The 19,426-nt window shown below is 51.4% G+C and overlaps 1 protein-coding gene across 7 annotated transcripts in view; it reads left to right on the forward strand.

Moving 5' to 3' along the window:
* The window catches only part of NECTIN1 (nectin cell adhesion molecule 1), a 107,744-nt gene that overhangs the window by 57,468 nt on the left and 30,850 nt on the right, over window positions 1–19,426 (forward strand). The window contains exon 6 of one of the 7 annotated variants that reach the window (XM_049800192.1): window positions 6,777–13,733. The exons of the other annotated variants lie outside the window; for them this stretch is intronic. Within the exon in view, the coding sequence (XP_049656149.1) occupies window positions 6,777–7,318 (542 nt within the window). The 3' untranslated portion in view covers window positions 7,319–13,733. Of the gene's footprint in view, window positions 1–6,776; window positions 13,734–19,426 lie in introns of those variants that run through there. 7 annotated transcript variants of the gene reach the window in all.

Here is a 19,426-nt window from a genome sequence, read left to right on the forward strand (position 1 = left end):
AGATTGATAAGTGGAGATTTAATATTTTATTCCAGCAATCTGTTCCTGTAATAGCTTCTCCTGCCTTGCAGGACCTTTGTCAGTCGCAGCCAAGCCATGTAGTGTGGCATGTAACTATTTATTACAGGCAGTTGGGTGACATAATAAAAGGCTGTGGTTATGGACTGCATGCGTGTCCCTGCGTGCCTGCACACGGGTGTGGTGGTCCTGCACAGAGAGCTGGTCATGTACACAAACACATAATGTGTGATCCCAGTCTGCATCCTGGCATGCAAATGGGCCTCCCAAACCTGCATGCCTGCACAGGGATGTCCTGCTGCGCAGTCATGTGTGCATGCAGGATGCGAGAGCATCAGTGCATTGGCATATGTGAATATGCATGTATTTATGAACATGTGCTTAGCTGTATGGGCTGGTGTGCAGCAGTGCATGTACATACCCTGGCCCTTGTGCATGTGTGTACATATGCATTTGTGTGGGTATGCAGGGGGACATTCATGCACTTGTGTACTGGCTTCAGCCAGAGGAAACACAAGGAGAAAGATGTCGTTAAAACATCTCTTCTCCCCGTGGGCCTTCAAGCACCAGGCAAACATCAAAACCGAAGGAGGTTCACAGTGCTGGAGCTGGGAGAGCAGAGCCTGTGCTGAGGCAGGGACTGCTATCAGCCTCTCTGCTGCAGGGCTCCCACCTGTTTCCCGAGGCCGGGAAGGGGTCTTATCCTTCAGGATTCTGCAAGCTCCCCCGGATTTCCCGGAGACAGGACATGATATGCAGGTGCCCCAGGGACGGGCTGTGAGGACAGGAGGCTCTGTGCAGTTCCCTGCCCAGGGCTGTGCCAGCCTTTGGGCAGGCAGCTTTGCAGCCCTGGCCTTGGATGTGCTACAGGCTGTGGGGGAAGGAAAGGTTGGCAGGGGCTGACGGCCCCCCCCCCGCCCCCGTTTGCATGGCTTGCAGCAGGGAGTTATTTACACACCACCAGCAATCTTGTCCCAGCAAGGTCACTGCAAACAGCCTGTGGGGCTCACTGGAGCCCTCTGCCATGCGACAGCAGGCCTTTGCTACGGGCTTAGAGCGCAAGAGAAAGCCCTTTCCGGGAAGCGTTAAATCCCAAGCCCAGAGCAGGTGCACCCAAAGCCCAGCTGCCGGCCAGGGTCATGCCATGCTGCACCAGCAAGCGCTTGTGGCTGCTTTAGGTGGGAAGACAGGGCCAGGGACTAAAGAGGAGCAAGCCGGGGGTTGGGGGGGGGGTGTCCGTCTGATGCTAATCTTCCGGATGGCGGGTAGGAGCGTCTGCTGCATCCTGTCTGACGGCATCTGTGCCAGCCGCCCCTGCGGGAGCAGCGCTTGATTGACAAGCGATAGGTGACCTGACAGAGAGATTAAAACCTAAGACACGTTTGGCATCTGGCCTAAAAGCCATCACACTCTGAAATGCCAGTGGCAGCTGCTAAACTTCTGGATTAGTTGCCAGTGGTTTTTCCACCCCCACCGCCTCCTCTCCCCCCTGCCCCCTCTGCACGAGGAGAGCAGAAAGCCCTGGTAGGGAGAGGAAAGGCAGGATCCGTTGAAGCGAGAGATAGGCATGCATAGGTGCAAGGGCTGTTGTGAAGGAAAAAGGACAGCAGTGCTACGGGCTTCTCAAATTGCAGCCCTCTCCGGCCTGAGGCAGGTCCAGAGGTATCTCCATATCTTCACTCATGCACACGTCTGTAACACAGCAGCTCAAAGTCCTGGGATAATTTGGTGTGGACTGTACTGGCAGGGAAAGTTTGCCATCAGCAATCTGCCTCTTAAAAAACCCCACACGATCACCGCTCTATTTGCTGAGGTCATCTGGGAACTGAGAAGCTCCATGAACCCACTGGAATTAAGGTTCCTGCTCCTCGCCCTGGCTAGAGCCTGCCAAAGGCCCCCCTGCTTCCCGTTGCAGCAGGTGTTTGCTTTTGCAAGGCTGAAGGAAATCCAGGGCCTTCCTCTGGAGGAGCTTCGTGCAAGGAGCAGCTTGGGCTGACGCATGTCCAGAAGGTAATTTCTCATGGAGTTTGACATTTTCCTCAATGCCCACGGCCACAGTGAGAATCTCGGCTGGTGCTGGGTTTTTCCTTGGCCCTTACGATTGAAGGGAAAAGGATGGAAATGTGACTTCAAGAAAAAATGTGTCCACAGGAAGTAGTATCTTTTAAAATATCTAAGCAGTGTGGTGAGCAGAACGGCTTTTGAAAGCTGGTTTCCTGTGGATCTGCGTATTGTAGAAGAATTATTTGGTGTCTGAAAATATGCCTTTTCTGATCTGGGCCCTTCCTGCCCTTGGGAGCAGCCTCTTGTCCCTCTGGGTTCTCTGATGTCTAAGGAGGTTTAGCTCCCACCTCTGCCAGGGATCCCACTCCAGCTCTCCCCAAGAGCTTTATGATAGGGATAATTTTGGCTCATTCTTCTTCTGTCAGATAGCACTGAAATTGACCAGCAGGTTCAAAAAGCATTAGATAAGGGATTGATGGACAGGCAAGATGATTTGCATACGTCTCATTTTTATTGGAAAGCAGCCATTAAAAGAAAGATGTGATTTTTAAAACATGAGTTTTTGAAGCCACTCTTGCGATGGGGAAGGCCTGGTTTGTCTCTGGGGTGGCAGCACTGCTATGCCCTGGGGTGCTGCCGGGAGAAGGCAGGAGCTGAGGCAGGGAGGTGTCTCGGAGCCCTCCGCCTTGCATGGACGGATCAAAGAGAACCTGTGGGCTCGGCCAGGTGCCAGAGCGAAGCCCAGGGCGAACCCCCGTCTCCCTGCGCTCCCAGCTGCCGCCCCAGAGGTCTGGCTCCTGGCACAGGGACAGGAAGCTGGGCTGAATGCAACAGCTGGCAGAGCCGGGCAGTGGGCAGATAGTGTTGCTGCTTTAATTCCTATTCATACAGTACTCCCTCTTTTTATGAGGGCTGGGGGGGGTAGCAGGAGGGGGGGGAGGCTTTTTATGCTGGCATTAAAGCCTAGCTTGTTCCCCCTCCCTCCACTCTGCTGTCTCCTGTTTCTCCAGTCCGCTTTTCACAGCGGCTTTAATTCTCTCCAGACTCTTCCTAATGGATTTTTCACATGGGGCCCCCAGCACACTCGGGCATGGCACCAGTTTCCAGAAATTTCACGCACCCCTCGAACACAAAAAGGGGATCCTTTTCCCACACTTTCCCCTCTCTCCCCAGGCTGCAGTTCCGCTCTCTTCTGCACCCCAGACACGAAACTCGGTGGGCAGGGGGGGTAAACCCCGCTTTGTGGGGCTGACAGCAGTGGATGCATGCGGAGCGACACCCGCTGAGAACCGGACCTGTCCCGAGTCATTAATTAACCTGGCCCTTGAACACCAGGGCACCGTGGCGGAGGGCTGCAGGCATGCCAGGCTGTGCCGGGTGCCCGCCAGGGCCTGGCTCCGGGGCAGGGCTGGAGGAGGCCGACAGCAAAGGGAGCCGGGGCAGGGCGGGGGGAATCCGGCCTGGGGCGCAGGGTGGGCTGCTGCTCCCTGGTCACCAGCTGGCTTTACGAAGGGGACCTCGTCGCAAGGCAGAGGCACGCCAGGGCAGAGCCCGGGCCGGGACCCGCCGCTCCCTTCCCGGCTCGGCTCGCTGCAGCCCAGCGGCCACGGTGAGGGGCTCCGGCAGCGCCCACCCAGCTGCTCCGGAGGCATCGGCGGTCTGTACCGCCATCCAGCGGCGGTGTGAGGCCTGTGCCCTCCCCCTGCTCCGGAGCGGCCCGTCCCCCTCCGTTCTGGGGTCGCTCACGCCTCGTTTTTACCCGTCGTGTCCGTCCCCTCCCGCCTCGAACCGGGGCTTAGCCACGTTCCCCCGCCGCATCCCCAGAGCCACTTCGCTTATCCAGGCTCCGGGGGAGTGCGGTGGGTGGACGAGGCGGGGGGGGGGAGGAAACTGTGTGGGGAGGGAGGGGACGAATTCGGCTGCTGGCTTGCGATCTTCCCATCTTTCTTCTCCCTCTCTTCCCACAGTTTGGTTTTGTTTTCTCTGGCATGGGAACTGGGCCACGGCGAGGAGGATGGGGATGGGATCTGAGCAGAAAATAGTTCCTTCCCCGAACAACGTGTGAAATCCAACACAGCGGCGTGTTAGTTTTTGTGTCCGCGGCGTTGGCAGTGGCAGGGGGGGAGGCATGTAGGCGAGTGCTATCTCGGGGCGGACAGCACAAAGGGCAGGAAAAAAAGAAATATCTATGAGAAAGGTAGAAAAACATTCCCCTTTTCACTTCATGCGTCCAACCTGGGCGGCTAATGAGGCTTTTAATAGAAAAGTGGGCCAAGCTCCTTTTGAAATTGTGCACAGACTTCCCTTCTCAGATGTGTCTGTTTTCCAGAGCTGGGAGGCAGAGGGGATCAGTACGGCTTTAGGGATCCTGTGCCCAGCATACGCACCGTATCTGGGTCTTTTGAGGGTGGCGTATTGGTCCTATGCACAACATCAGCCTTGCTGCGGGGAAAAGGTAGGAAGAGGCTTCAGATCAGAGCTGTGGGGTAGGGGAAGATAAAAGATACAGCCCCTGGGATCTGAGCCAGCTTGCTGGTCTTTCCCTGCACCCACTTAAGCTCCAGGTGGACCCCTGCTTTATACACAGTTTTGGGAATTGGGCACCACGGGGCTGCAGAAGCTGTGATGGCAAGGAGCGGTCCTGGGGAGATGGCATGGGCAGGGGTAGAAAGAGCTGTGTGGATGCTTGTGTGGTTGAAGCTGAGCCCTCAGCAGCGAGGATTACCAGGGGGTGGATACCAGGGGCTGGACGTGACATTTCTTGCTGTGTCTGCAGAGAGGTTTTGCATTAACCAGCTGGCTATGACAAGTCTTCTGTTGATGCAACATGTGGTTTTGGCTTTCCAGAACCCAGTCCCAGCTCCCTATGCTGAAATATATGCCCTCGCTCCTGCTCTGAAGGCTGTCTTTGGAAAGAGATGCTGGCTCCTGCCTGCACAGCGTCTTGCTCCTCATTCTGGCTGCAGCAGGGAGGCCCTCCATCTGCCTGTCCCCCAGCCTGTGCTGCCCAGTCTGCTGCTCTGCTCTGTGTGTGGTTTCAGGCTCCTGAGGCTTTGCTCAAGGCAAGTCAGTACTGCAGAAACCAAGATGCTGTTGTTGGGCTGATGTCTCAGGACAGGCAGGAATGAAACAGCTCTCAGGCACAGGCAAAACATTTATGCTGCAGGGATCAGGCCAGAAATTGCTTGATTTCAGTACCCTTATCCAAAATCCGCAGCTGTTTCAGGAACTGCCTCTACGCAGGGGAAGCTCTTTTCTCACCTCTTCCTTAGCAGCTGGGCTAAGCTGTGCTGGAGGGAAACCCACTCCCTGCCCAGCTCCTGCTTGTTCAGGGCTTCCTGGCCTGATGCAGAAACGTGGCTGCCAGCAGCAGGCAGTCCTGCAGGCACATGAAGAGGGGGCAGGAAGCAGACTCTTGCCTCATATCCCTTTTGAATTTGCGGCCTTTGAGCCCCTCCTTCCCCACTGCCCCATCCCGGCTGCTCTTCTGGGAGGGCGTGCTGAGATTGCTAGTCAGTCTGAGCCTGTCCTTGGCTGCCAGAGTAAAGAGTGAGGGCCAGGAGGCTCCAGAGCAGCAATGAAGGCTTGCAGCTATGAGCAGGGCTGGCAGACAGGCCTTGGGGGTGGAAAAAGCAGTCTGAGGGGTCTGAGCATGGAGTGCAAGGGCAAGGCAGCCAGAGGACATTAACCAGGCGCCTGCTGTCTGAAGTCAGAGGCAAGGTGAAGGACTGAGACAGCCATGTGGTGCTTAATGCCTCATGGGCACAGGTGCTCAACAGGCAGTGTGTGAAAGCTGAGTTTGGCCAGGGGCTGTAACTGTTCCCAGGGAGTGCTAGGAAGGTTGATTTAAGTCCTGGATCAAACTTTATCTGCGCCGAAGTGTAGGCGTTGGACTGCATGAAAGAGAAGAGAGCTTCTTTCTCATCTCTTTTCTTTTTCTCTTTTGAGTTATTTACTTTTTTTTAAATAGGTCAGGGTAACTGCAGGAACAAGATGAGCATGAGTAGTGGCACTATGCTGGCCACGGTGATAGCAGAAGAGAAAGGAACAGTGGGAGGTCTGTGTCCCCATGCTGCAGAGCACAGCCGGGTCAGCAAGTGGGTTCAGGAGCCAGCCGTGACTCTGAGCAGCACTGTGCAGCCGCAGATCACTTGTGGGGTGGGTGGGAGGAGAGATCACAAAGTGCCACTGCCTTCTGGCCCAGCCTAGACTGGTTGGAGCCAGGCTGGGCTGGGCTGCCGAGGCGGGGGATACAAAGCTGGTGGGTCTAGTGTGGCATATACAGGAGCAGTTGTGGAGCTCGGTGCCCACTGTTGGATGGGATTTGGGTCTTGCTCCCCGGCAGGAGCATCCAGGGGCTGTCAGTATGCTCTGGTAAACCGGACCTGAAATGTCACCCAATAAAATGGGAAGTGTCTGCACTCAAGGCACTGAGCTTGTGGGATCTAAGCCCATCTGGAGAAATCAGGTGGTGTGGGGAGGGAACCACTGCTTCCAGCCTGCTGGGCTCCTGCATGAGGCTTGGCGAGCTTGGCACGGCACGCTGCGTTCCCCTTGCTGAGGCAGAGCTCCTGTGCGCTGACCCCTGTGAGGATGCACCCTTTTCCCCTTTCCCTAGTTTTTCCCTTCCCTGTTCCTTACCCTCATCTTCCCACCCCCCCACCCCCCAAAAATGGCAATGAAAGCATGGAGGGAGGGCGCGTTTCCGCATGGTTTGACACTGTTCCCCCTTCCATCTGTCTTTTCCTACCCAGAATTTCCCTACACCCCGTCTCCAATCGATGATCGCAAATCCATGGTGCAGCCGAACATCCCCACACCGGTGATTGGGGGCATAGTGGGAGGAGTCTCGCTGGTCCTGGTGGTGGCCGTGGTGCTCTTTGTGGTACTCCGGCGTCGGCGTCACACCTTCAAGGGTGATTACAGCACAAAGAAGCACGTGTACGGCAATGGCTACAGCAAGGCCGGCATCCCGCAGCATCACCCCCCCATGGCCCAAAACCTCCAGTACCCTGACGACTCGGATGACGAGAAGAAGCCGGGCCCGCTGGGCGGCAGCACCTACGAAGATGAGGACGAGGATGCGGGAGGTGAGCGCAAGCTGGGTGGCCCCAACAAATACGAGGAGGATGCTAAGCGGCCTTACTTCACCGTAGACGAGGGGGAGGCGCACCCCGAACCTTACGATGAAAGGACACTCGGCTTCCAGTACGACCCCGAGCAGCTCGACATAGCGGAGAACATGGTCTCACAGAACGACGGATCTTTTATTTCCAAAAAGGAGTGGTACGTGTAGCTCGGCACCCCATTGCTACACACACACACACACATACACACACATGCGAGTGATGCCCTCCCACTCCCCCTGCATCCCTGCCGAGCGGAGCCGAGCGGAGCCAAGCGTGCCGCAGCCGCTTGCACACACACTGCACGCACGCTCACCCCCCGCACACGCACGCACGCCCCCGGCCAGCCCCCGGCGCTCAGCAGAGACTTTGGACGCTTCCAGCACTGGCAGGAAGGGCGGGCTGGGGCGAGCGGGGAGGGAGGGCAGCTTTGCTTACAGATCATTTTGGGGGCGTACGGGAGGTGGGAGGTTGGGTAATTATTTTCTCGGTTTTGGTTTTGCTTTTTAATTTCTCTTGACGACTTTCGTCCCCTTCTGTGGTGTTTGTATTGGTCGGTGGCTTAGGTGTTACTATTTGCTTTAACGACTGTTGCCCAGCCTGTATATTACACTCTGTTTGTGTCTTCATGTCTCAGAGTGCCCTTTGGCCCCACTTCCCTCCCCAAGGTTCCTCCTCCCACTTCCGCACCCCTGAAACACTGGAATTTGTTTGTATGTTGTCTTCTTTGGGTTTTTTTTTAACCTTGGGAGGGGATCAAGTGGGCTGTCCGTAGAAGGACAGAGGCCAGGAAAGCTTATGGCAGTGGAAACATAGGTGCCATTATCAGGTGAACTGATTTTTTTTTTCCTAATCACTTTCTTTACAGTGGGGTCTGGGTAGCATTCCCATCACCCGCTGCAGGCCTGGGGAGATCCACTCCCAGTTTTTAATGACTCAATAAAAGGAAAATGAGGAGAAAGGGGGGAGAAAAAGCCCTAGAACAAACGCCAGGTGCATGGGCTGATAGCAGGGCAGGGAAACAGAGCTGCCATTTTCCTCCTACAATTTATTATTTCTTGGCTTTTCATTTTCTGTCTTTGTTTGAGTGTTCTTTTAAAAGAAAGAAAATGAGTATTTATTGCTGACTTTTTCCCCCCTGTGATGGCTCAGAGAAATGCTGCCTCTTTTTGTTCTTGTTGCTGTTGTTGTTGCTAGTACCAGCCACAGAGCAGTTAACTCTGGCACAACGATTGTGCATGGTGTGGCGTGGCGTGGCGTGCACACACCTTGCTGCCATTGCCTGGGGAAGGGGACCAACCACTTTGCTTCTCCCACAAACTCACTGCCTTCAGCTCTGGTCTGCAGACCCTGGCAGGGCAAATCTCCCAGGGTACCATCCAGTGTCTTTGAGGGCTTCGGTACAGCATCAGGCCCCTAGTTTTATTATACCACTAAGACTTAATTGTCATGTGTTTACACTTTTTTTCTTTTGCGTGTGTCAGAGCATGGGGGTGCTTCTCTCTAACTCTCCTAGCAACAACCCCAGCCCTTAGATATATTGCTTAGTCTGCATTGATTGCCACTTTTTCAATATCACATCCCTCTTCTAAGCAAAGGCTTGGTAGACAGGGCAGGAGTGAGTGAGCTTGGGGTATTGATCTTGTCCTCCTTCCCTTGAGCCACTGTGTTGTGATGGGGAGGCTTGGATTGCTGCTATCTCTGCTCTGTGGATAAATGGGATTCCAGACTTCAGGGCCCTCTGTCTGACACTGATCATATCCAAATTAGATTCACTGGGTTGGGGCTTATTTTTCTTCTTGTGGGTTGGTGGTTTGGTTTTTTGTTTTTTGTTTTGTGTTTTTTTTTTTTTTTTTAATTTGATGTATAAATAAATCTTTTGTTTGAAAAGAAATCCCCAGTTTTCTGAGCTGTATTATCATGCACATCTAAAAATAGCAGGACTAATTCTCCTCCTGCCTTACCCGCTGGGTTTTGTTCCATAACATCCAGGGGTTATCCTTCTACAAAAGGGAGGGTGGCGAGTCAGAACCACACAGATGAGTCAAGGTCAGATCTCTGATCCAGGCAACCTCCAATGCTTTCCTTTAGCGTGTGGTGCTTGGTCCAGACAACGTGAAGCTCAGCCTGAGCCATCCACAGTTTGTAGCTTGTTCTTACTGCCTTAGTGGTGTAGGGGAGTGGGAAATCCAATTGTTACACTCTAATCTTTCTGCTGTTCCTGCCAGCCCTCCAGGCTTCCTGGCTTCTGGCAAAACAGCCAAATGCCACAGGAAGGCTGCTTTATATCCACTCAAGGCAGGGCAGAGATTCCCTTGGGATCTCTCAGGCTGAACCTTAAAAAATACGGCTAAACTTTCCCAAGTCCGTCCACTGCCACCAGGAGCACCCTGCTACCAAGCAAGCCCCCAGTAAAGGAAATGAAATCTCTAACATCTCTCGATATCTCTGATTACTAGTAGGGGCTGACTGTTAGGGGTGGTTGTAAACCTGCAGAGGGAATGACTTCCATCCAGTGCCTTGGGATAACAGCATACACAGGGCTTTAATTCCCCAAAGTGTGAACCCTGTAATCTGGATCAGGACAGAGCAGCATTGCTGAGCACTGTACCTTAGCCACAGCTTACTCTAAGGTAACATGGGATACACGGCAGAGCCTGCAGAGTTTGTGGTTCTCAGCAAAGTCCATCTCTCAAGTGAATAATCCTTTAGATCTGAATTTCACAACTAGGCTCTAAAAAGGGTTGTGATGCCATCTCCAACACCAAACTCTGGGTGGTCCGTGGCCAAGCGCAGAGTGGAAATCGGTGGCACAGACCCTCCTCTGCAAATTTCCCCCAGTGCAGATACATACTGTGGGGAGATGGATTTGGAAGAAAACTACCTTCTATAAAATCTGCAGGGTCCAGCAGCGATTTTTTCATGTTCTGCGTTAGTCACAGGCAGGGGCCACTGATCTGACCTGGCAAATTCTCATTGCACTGACTCCACAGCACTGCGGGGCCCTAGCCCACAGTGAAGCTGTGTCCTAAAGACCAAAGGTACAAAGCGTTGCAGACGGGCCTGGGAGAGAGCGGGACAGTATAACTGTTCCTGAGTTAAGGTATGGCTTGCAGGAAATATGAACAAGGAGTCCTAAGATATATGCTTTGGTAGTTATTAGCTGTGCACTTAGAGGTGTCATTTTTTGAGATGTAGCCTCCTTGGCTTATTCATTGCCTGTTCACACACTGTCCACATAGTTAGCTGAATGGGGGCTCAAAAAACAGCAGGACTCGGAGATAGCAGAGCAATATGGTATTTCCAAGCTAGAGCCTATATACAATTCCCTTTCTGCTACATCACAGTTTTTGCACCCCGATACTGTGCCAGCACAAGTCTAGGAAAGCGCTCAGCCACTTAGCTCATCAGAGCAGTTCAGAAGAGGGGACAAATGACTATTTTTCATCCAGAACCTGGGCAAGCCTGGAGTGGAAGATCCTTAGACAGTATTACCTGACACAGCAGTGAGGTACCCTGCAAGTTCAAGGTTCAGTAGTGCATTCTTCTCATGCTTGGGCCCTGCAGCATTACTCCATTGGTGCAATTATTCCCACAGCCATAGAGATATGCCACCTCTATGCAGTGATTTGCTTCTTGCTGTCCCTTGCAAGGTCAGCTAATTGGCCAAGAGATTTTTGGGGTGGTAATTAGCCAAGTGATTAGCCATTAATCCATAGCAAGGTAGAACGAAAAAGAAGCGAGGGCAGGGGGAATCAGATTGATGTTTCATCTGAGAGCCGTCTTGATCCAGTAATAATAGCTTCACTCCCTTCTCTGGGTTAAATTGCTCTGAGGGGGCCCTTGAGGGCAATTCAGTCGGGTTTTCCACCAGCATCGGGGGAAAGTGGTACCTGTCTCTACCCAAATGTAGGGCTGAGCTCAGTAGAGGTGCCAAATTGAAGACCATGTGCATCCTGCCTCCTGGGAGGTTCTGCAGGGGAGTGAAGGTGCTGGCGACCATGCAGTACTCACCCCACAGGGGCAATCTGCCTGGTGGCCCCAAGGGCCTCCTGGTGCCTGGGCTGCGAGGGCAGGCAGAGGGGCAATCTGTTCTTTCCTTGGGGGACGGTGTCATTTGTCCCTTTGTACCTCAGTTTCTCGCAACGGGCCAGATTCTGGCAGGCTGGGGTCAAGCTGCCAATTTTAAGTGGTGACGCACTTTTCACAGCTGTGCACAGGAGCTTGCAGGCTGGGCCACCTCTCCGAGGGACCCTCAGGCTGCCTCGAGTGAAAAATCCCCTGCTTCTCTGTCCCCCTTTCATCAGAGGTGCTAAGGAGGCGTAAAACATCCCTGTGGGACCCGGCAAAGAGCAAGCTTCCAGTTGGGAGATGGAAGCTGTTTGTTGTGGTGTCCCAGCATCGCAACCAGCAGCAGAAGATGGGCTGGGAACCTCCTGGCTACCCCTCCGGTCAGCGTGGAGCACGTCCCCATCCTCTCTTAGTTCCCAACGCCTGCTGCAGGCAGTGTTGGCCGCCTCTCTGCCTAGGTGCTAGGGAGCTGCTGCTCTCCAGGAAATGCCCCATTTATGCTGAACCTGAACTGGTGTGTCCCGTTAGTTATACCCGAGTTGGCTTTCTGCCTGGGAAGTGCCATTGCACTGCTTGGGGACTGAGTATCGGCAAAGTGCCTCGGAGACACGGCCGGTTGCCGTACCTCCATTTGAAGGGATCATTGTCCAGATCCCTTTGCTGGGTTCTTGCCAGTGAACAGACATATCAGCGTGGTGCTTTTCCCTTCCCAAGCCCTGATCCTGGATAGCAACTTGAAGCAAAACTTGGGGTACCTCAAGGTTGAGATGCGCTGATGGAAAAGCTGAACAGGCAGATGAGAGGGAGGTCAGCCTGAGCCCTGTGGTACATTGCTCTGGGTCTCGCCACCATCTCAGCAAAGAAAATGCAGGTGAATTTGGGCCGAGCACCCAGATCCTTCCTTGCGTGTAATCGGGGAGCTCTACTGAAGCAGACACATCTGTGTCACAACCCAAAACGAGCCTGTAGTTTATGTACAAAGACAACCCAGCTGTTTTCCTGCTGGGGCTTATCTCTAGGATTATTCATTGCAATTCACCCTAGTAATGTTATTTTCCCTTATTTAATTACCAGATTTTTTTTCCCCTGTTGTTAAATCATTTTCATTCAGCCAGGGGAAAAAAAATTAAAAAAAAAACCCTGAAGATTTCTTGGTTAAAAAAAATCAAACAAACTGAAATGGTAGCACCAAATTGATTGCAAAGACATAAGGGACAAAGGGAGCCATTTTCCTGATGTTGAGTCAAAAAAGAAACACGGCAACTGTTCAGCAGAAATCACTGAGGGTTCGAGAGAGAGAGAGATTCAAAAGATTGATCTTCAAGCAATTAGAGAAGGGAATGCAATTAGAACGGGAGGTGCTGCTCTCCTTTGCTGGTTTTCTTTCCCATGCACAAGCACACACACGCACACATGCGCACACACGGGTTTTTGGAGTTTGAGGCACTGGTCGTCATGCTCAGAGTGGAGGTGAAAACCCCATTGCCCAGCTCAGCGCAGGAGTCAGGCGAATGTGTCGTGCCTGCAGGCTGCACAAAGCTCGGAGGTTTCATACCGTGGAAATGGGGGGGGTACCCCAGGCCCATTTTGTTCAAAGAGGAAAAGCAGTGGGGCAGGTTGTAGCCTTTTGCCAGCAGGTTAAAATTCACTGTAAGGTTCCCACGTTCACAACCGCTCCCTGTTGTAGCCCCGACATTTTCGGGTCTGTTTGCTCTTCTGGACTGTGGGCAGTGGGCCCTGGTGGGGAGAGGAAACGCTGCCAGCATCGTGTGCACTGATGCCTGTTCTTTATTCTGCGGGGCTTATGATAGCACTTTACCCTCCCCTAGCCTGCAGTCCCCCCGCCCTTTCCCTCCCCTTCGTATTTGATGCAATTTGCTGTCAATTCGAGCAACTCCTCGAGAGAGGCAGGGGAGAGTGTGAAGGTCTGGGGTCCAACCGCTGCCTCACCATCGCTCCTAAAACTCGCCGGCCTCTCCCCAGGGGCTGCTGCTCTGCAGCAGGGAGTTGGGGGGGCCAAGGGCTGGACCTGGCAGAGGGGCCAGGGCAGAGCACAGCCAGGGCTGAGGTGCCAGAGCGGGGGGTGCTGCCTTCTGCAATGGGGCGAAAGGGAGGAGTCAGTCCACCAGTACGGGAAGGAAACCCAAGCCTTAGTGAGGCGGGGCAGTTTGTACTTCGGACCAGTGTGACTTTCCATATGTAATTTACCTGGGGGTGAATGTAACAAGCATATGGAGTCAGACCCTTTGCTAGCATGAACTGGTATTGGTGGAGGTACTCTCAGTGAGGATCTGTTTTTTCTTTTCTTTTGCCTTTTTTTTTTTTTTTTTAACCATGATTCCCTAACTCCAGTGATTTTTATCTCTCTTTTTCTTCTTCCTCTTGCTGTAATTATCATTGTGGAATAAAGACTACAGACAGACAAACAAACAACCCCAACCCCACTTTTTTTTTTGTAATCTGTGTTGTAAGTGCTTTTGTAAAAAATAAAAAATAAAAATAATAATAATGTAATGGACTTTTATGATTTTTGTTTGGTTTTTTTTGTTTTCCATCCTTTGTAATTTGTTTGGGTCCGGGGGGGGGGCATTTTCATGGTTATAATTTGTGTGGATGGGGTGTTGCATCACCCTTCCTTTTACTTGTATAAAAACCAATAGTGGCTCAGCTGTGGAAAAAAAATGTACTTTTTTATAAATAAAGAATTTTAAAAAAAGAGACATTCTCCTTTTTTTTTTGGTGCATCTGTGACTGCGTCGTTCTGCAACCTGTGACTGGTAGCTGTAAGGAGACTTACAGTAGCAGAAATGGCATCTACTTTCCAACGACCTCGGTCTGTTCCCATGATATGCAGTATTTTGTAATGAGAGTTGCTTGCAGATAAAGGCTGAAGGCTGAGGGTTAAGAGATCTCCAAAACAGCAGGTGGCCTGGAGAAGGTGTACAGGGAATGACTGTTTTTGCCACTGACGTAAGTGGTATTGTGTGAAATTCTTGGACAGCAGATTCAAGATAGACAAAAGAAGGTGGGAACGTTTCCCCTTATCAGTGTAAACAGTGAAATTCCTTGTCAGAGCATGCTGCTGATGCCAAAAGTGCTGATGCTAAAAAAGTGGCTAGAAAAACATAGGGAAGAAAAACCCACCAAAAGCTATTAAAAATTATGATACTCGCTCTAGCTTAGGAAGTTCTTAAGTTGCTGTTAGCTATAGCAGGTGGGACAGGCTATTGGAAAAATGGCAATACACACTTGCACTCTTCTATTTTCTCTAGGCATGTGTAATTAGCTGCCGTCAGGGCCAGGATACTGGCTAGGCCAACCTTTGATTTGACACAGTAGGGTGTTCCCATAGTGCAACACTGACGATTGTGCATCAAAACCATCTAAATGCTATAGGGATGCTAAGGGTCCATTGGGAGGCAAGATCAGTCAGACTGCATCCCTGCATCTCCGTTACTGATCTCTGCATTGGGAAGAACAGTTTGCCTTTCCCCTTTCCTCCAGGTTCCTGACTGTGAATGTATGCTACAAAGAAAGCCTTGTTCCCAAAGATCAAGGCAGACGACTCTGCAAGACGCAGACTTTTGCAAGGGAGGGAGAGACAAAGCAAGCAAGAGATCAGAGAAAATGTGCATGCTCTTCCTTGCACTGATATCAACAGGCACTTTGCCATGCCTCTGGCCTAGAGAGTGGAATACTCCCTGGGAAGGGATTTTTGCACCCAACTTCAGCACATGGATGATCTGCTGGAGATCTGAACCAAAACCCAGCACTCCCCGTCACAGAGAGAGAGGGAGAGGGGTCCTGACCCAAATCTGAACTTGAACTTGAACTGGTGTCTATTGAGAAGAGATGAGCTGGACGGAGGGGGAAGTGCTCAGGATTAGGCTGGAAAGGTGTAGTTTGGTGCAGACTGTACATTCCCTGTCAGCAGAAAAGCAGGTGTGGAGCGTGCACCAGAGCAGCAGGAGGCTTTTTGATACCACGCTGGATGATCAGTGCATTGTATGCTGCTTGGCACACAGGCTCCCTCCAAACCACATGCTGCTAACGGAGCCAGTTCTCGGTCATTCTGCTGAAAAAGGAGTGTGCTGGGCGCCTCACTTTGGAAGGGGTTAAAGATAGCCTTGGGGAGGCTTTCCTCCGATGCAAAGGGAGGAAAAGCCAGAAACACTCTTGTTATCAGGCTTCAATGTGGCCAAGGGAGTTGTGACCACTATCCGGGCTGTAACTATATGTCCACATATTTTACTCCTCTCATTTTCCCCTATCTGCCAGCTCCTCTTAGTAATGACAGATGTTGGAAACATAGCTTTGCTTCAGCTGCAGCCGTTCAGGTCAGTAGCCCTAGGAGCAACCATGACAGTGATGCGGAGGGGCAGCATCTTACAGAACTGGATCCCCAGCAGCTGGCTCAGCCACATCAGCCAAGTTTGGGGGTGGGGAGAAAGGGGAGAAAGAAAAGGAGCACTGGGGAGCTGGGATGGGAGTCTAAGATGGATAGAAGCATAAGAGGGGCTATCTTTGCCCATGGTCCTGCTGGGATGAGCCCCTGGGAAATGCTGCACTGATTTCCCAGGCCATGTCTTACAGTTAAGCGATGATGGATAAAACCCACTGCATGGGGCCTCTTCTCAGCAGCTCAGGTTGCAGAGAGCTCAACACAGCAGGAACTGACTTCCAGGCAGTGCCCCTAAGTATTGTGTTTCTCTGGAACAAAACAGAAACATGTTGGGGGCGGGAATGCCAGCAATGCATGTAGCCCATGGAAAAATGGCAGCATGGCTTGGATCTCTTCTCAAAGCCATATCTCTGCAGGTGAGCACTGCTGGCCCCCAAAAACAAGTTCAGAGCTCTGATGATCAGCAGAGGTGCCAGCAGAGAGTCAGGGGAGGAGCTGGATCAGGGCAGGAGGAGATGAACAAGAGGCTTGTGTTTGCTCTTAGACTGTATGTCCACTGCTGAGCATGGTCCAGCAGCAGAGAGCTAGTCTAGACCAGAGCAGACACCATGAGATTTACCTCTCTGGAACTGGGAGATGCATGCAGAGTTCAGGGCTGAAATGTCCATGATGAAGATAGAGAGCCAGGTTCCCAGTTGATGCAAGCACATCCAACTTTTCTGACTACAATGGAGTTATGCTTATTTCCACCCATACGAATGCATGTGGCCTAAGGAGGATTTGTACTGAGTGAAATTGAGATATAGTCCAGTGTAATCAGGGAATTATCAGCCAACCTGCCCGATATCCCTGGGCACAGGCACCTGGGAAGATGTCCCTCCCATGGTGGGATTAATGCCTTGCACAACACTCAAAACCAGATGGATGTCCCAGGGATCCACATTCATAGCAGACTCAGAACTGGAAGTGCAAGAGCCAAAGGGCTCCAACAGACAGAGAAAAAGGCAGTGTAACAGGGAGATGTTAAAGCAGGCTGGCTGTGAAGGGGTGGGAGCTCGAGGGGCACTGGAGGCAGATCAGGTCACAGAGCATCAGCCCAGAAATGCGTGACCTTCAATCCAAAATTCATTGTGAAGTAAGAGGCAATTCGTGCTCAGGTTCAAGTCGGAGCACGCAAGGTCACAGCATTAAGTCTCCTAGAGCTAGGGCTGGAAAAATTGAACTGAGAGAAACTTGCTGTTTCCACAGTGCTGGGTGAATTACTTGTAGTAACAAATATGTTTGATTAGGTTTTTTTCATGGTTTCAGATTATTTGCAATCTTGAGTTTGATTTGTATGAACACATTTGTTAAAGAAAATTGCTTTATGCAAATGTATTCCAGCTGGAGGACCTGTGACACCGAGAAGTGTTGTTGAGCCTCAAATGCCCTCAGTGGTGCCTGGCAGAAGGCAAGGGGGGCTGGTTCACTCCTCCTCCAAACAAGGCATTTCACAGCCTTCCCAGACGTGTTTGGGAGATGCAGGCTCTCTCTTATACCGTATTTGCAGAACAAAGATCAGCCCGTTAAAAAAAACTGGATGTGTGTTGCACTCCTAAAATTTTACATACTAGCTAGAAGAAATCAGAGACTCAGGCATGGCCATGCAGGCAAAGCAGGGACACAGCAAGATAAATGTGCACATGATTAAAATGTAGGTTAAAAATGTTGCATCACCCCTAGGGGCTGAGTTATTGAAAGGTAGTAATTTATGGATACCAGCCATTGGAGTTGCTCCCTTAGCCTCAGCAGCTGAGGTAAATGTTGTGGCCTCGTCTGACTAAGCCCAGCGCAAGGTGAGTTAGGGACACTCCGTAGATTTCACAACTGCTGAACCAAACTCAAATCCTCATAGGAAACAGGCAGAGGTTTTTCTCTGAACTGTGTGGAACTTGGGAAAGAAAATGGTTTGCATGCAAAGAGGCACTAAATGCTCTTTCTGCCTCTTTGCAGAAAACACTGTCCTGTAGTTTGCCGGTGAGCTCAGGAGGAGCAGTTCAGTGCTGGCTAAATCCCAGGAGATGAATATGGATCAAATCTTAAGAGATCAAAGGGAGCACCCTTTGAGGAGCTGTGAGAGGAAGGGGTTTCTCTTTTTCATTAGTGCCTTTTTCTAGCCTCACACCTGAGTCCCTGGTATGTCTGGGGCTTTGAAAGCAAATGCTTTTCTCCACCCATCTGCCTGTGAGCCACCCCTAGCCACATGGCGAGAAGGTACCTGAATGTTTCAATTTCTCCCTTATCTCTCTGTTCCTCTCAAACTCCCGCCAGCCTGTTTATCTCACAGTTTTGAAAAGAAAATTGCCAACTTCACACCTGTCAGGTTTAACTGATTGCCTGTCGCTTGGAGGGAGGGAGTCTGTCCGTATGGCCCTGGCTGCACAGGCTCTGCTCACCAGGGGAAATGTCTCCATCCCTCGAGGAACAAATCACTTCATTTTCCATCTCCCGGCCTCATCTCATTGTCCTGCTGTAGCTCCCAGCCCTTTCAATTACTGCTTTACAATAATAATGAACAGTAGCTTTCTGCTGGCACACAGTTTTGTCCGCCCAAGGAGCTGAACCCATCATGAAACACTCATCCCCTGAGGTCCCTAATTTCCCTGCCGTGCAAAAGAGTGCCCTTCCATGGGAGGGTGATACAGAGAAGTGAAATGACATCAGCGAAGGTGTGCGGGGAGCCAGGGAGAAGGCTCAAGGGTGGACTCAGGAAACCTAAATCCTTATCTTGCTCATTGGAGCACACTTCTGCCTACGGGATATGTACAAACACATGCTCGCTGTCGCCATTCCCAGTGTGTGCCTTTCCACGGGTCCAGTGCATACTCACCTCTACCCACCCTGAATCTGCAGAATCTGGAGGAGGCAATTCTGGCTGTGACCTTCCTAGCAGCTTAGCCAAGGAGGAGGTAGGAGAAAGAGCAACAAGTAAGAAGGGTACCCAGTCCAGCTGCTGCCAGCTGTGCAAGGTCCACGGCTGTTGATAAGAATGCTGCAGCTGTCTGGTATTATGAATGGATACCAGAGTGGGAATGCCAAGTCTGAATGACTCGAGTAAACACTGAAGAGCAGTCCAGAAATAATGGCATGGGGGCTTTATAATAGGAAGGAATCATAATTAAATAGAAATTAGTTACTTAAATGGTCACTTCCTGGGGTTTCATTGATGTCCGATTAACTTAACTTTTAATTTGCATAAGCAATAAATGTTTAATTATGTTATTAATATATTTGAGTTGAGGAGCTTATGGGGTTTTATAATTGGCATTTAACTAGATAGTTCCAGCATATTAACTGATGTTTTATAGCTCCATGCAAGGCTTCCCAATTATAACTGACCTAAAAATTTGCTTGGAGGACCTGCCTTGAAAGTGTTACCTGAGCAACAGAATAGAGGGAGGAGGATGTGTGGAGCCCATCCCTGCACAGAGGAACGTGCGCAGGCAGCTCTGTACTGTCCCCACAGGCTTTGAGCCCCCTCTCCCTTCCCTAGGATGCTCTTTCTTTAAGGCCCACAACCTTCCCTGTGTCAGAGACAGGAGTCACTTCCCCTCTCTCAGCATTCAGCTGACTGCTGAGCCAAAAAGGCTGACACATAGCAGGGATTAGGGTGGGGAGAAAGAGATTTAGACATGGGGAAGGGTTGTCTGTGTTACAGCATGACCTTGTGACTGCTCGGGCAGCCTCTGGGAAGCTGTGTTCAACTCCCAGCCCTTGCTTTTTCCCTGTTCCTCTCCTGCAGGTCGGCACCAGTTTCATTCTCACC

This window comes from Accipiter gentilis, chromosome 5, assembly GCF_929443795.1.
Source record: "Accipiter gentilis chromosome 5, bAccGen1.1, whole genome shotgun sequence".
Taxonomy (NCBI): Eukaryota; Metazoa; Chordata; class Aves; order Accipitriformes; family Accipitridae; genus Astur; species Astur gentilis.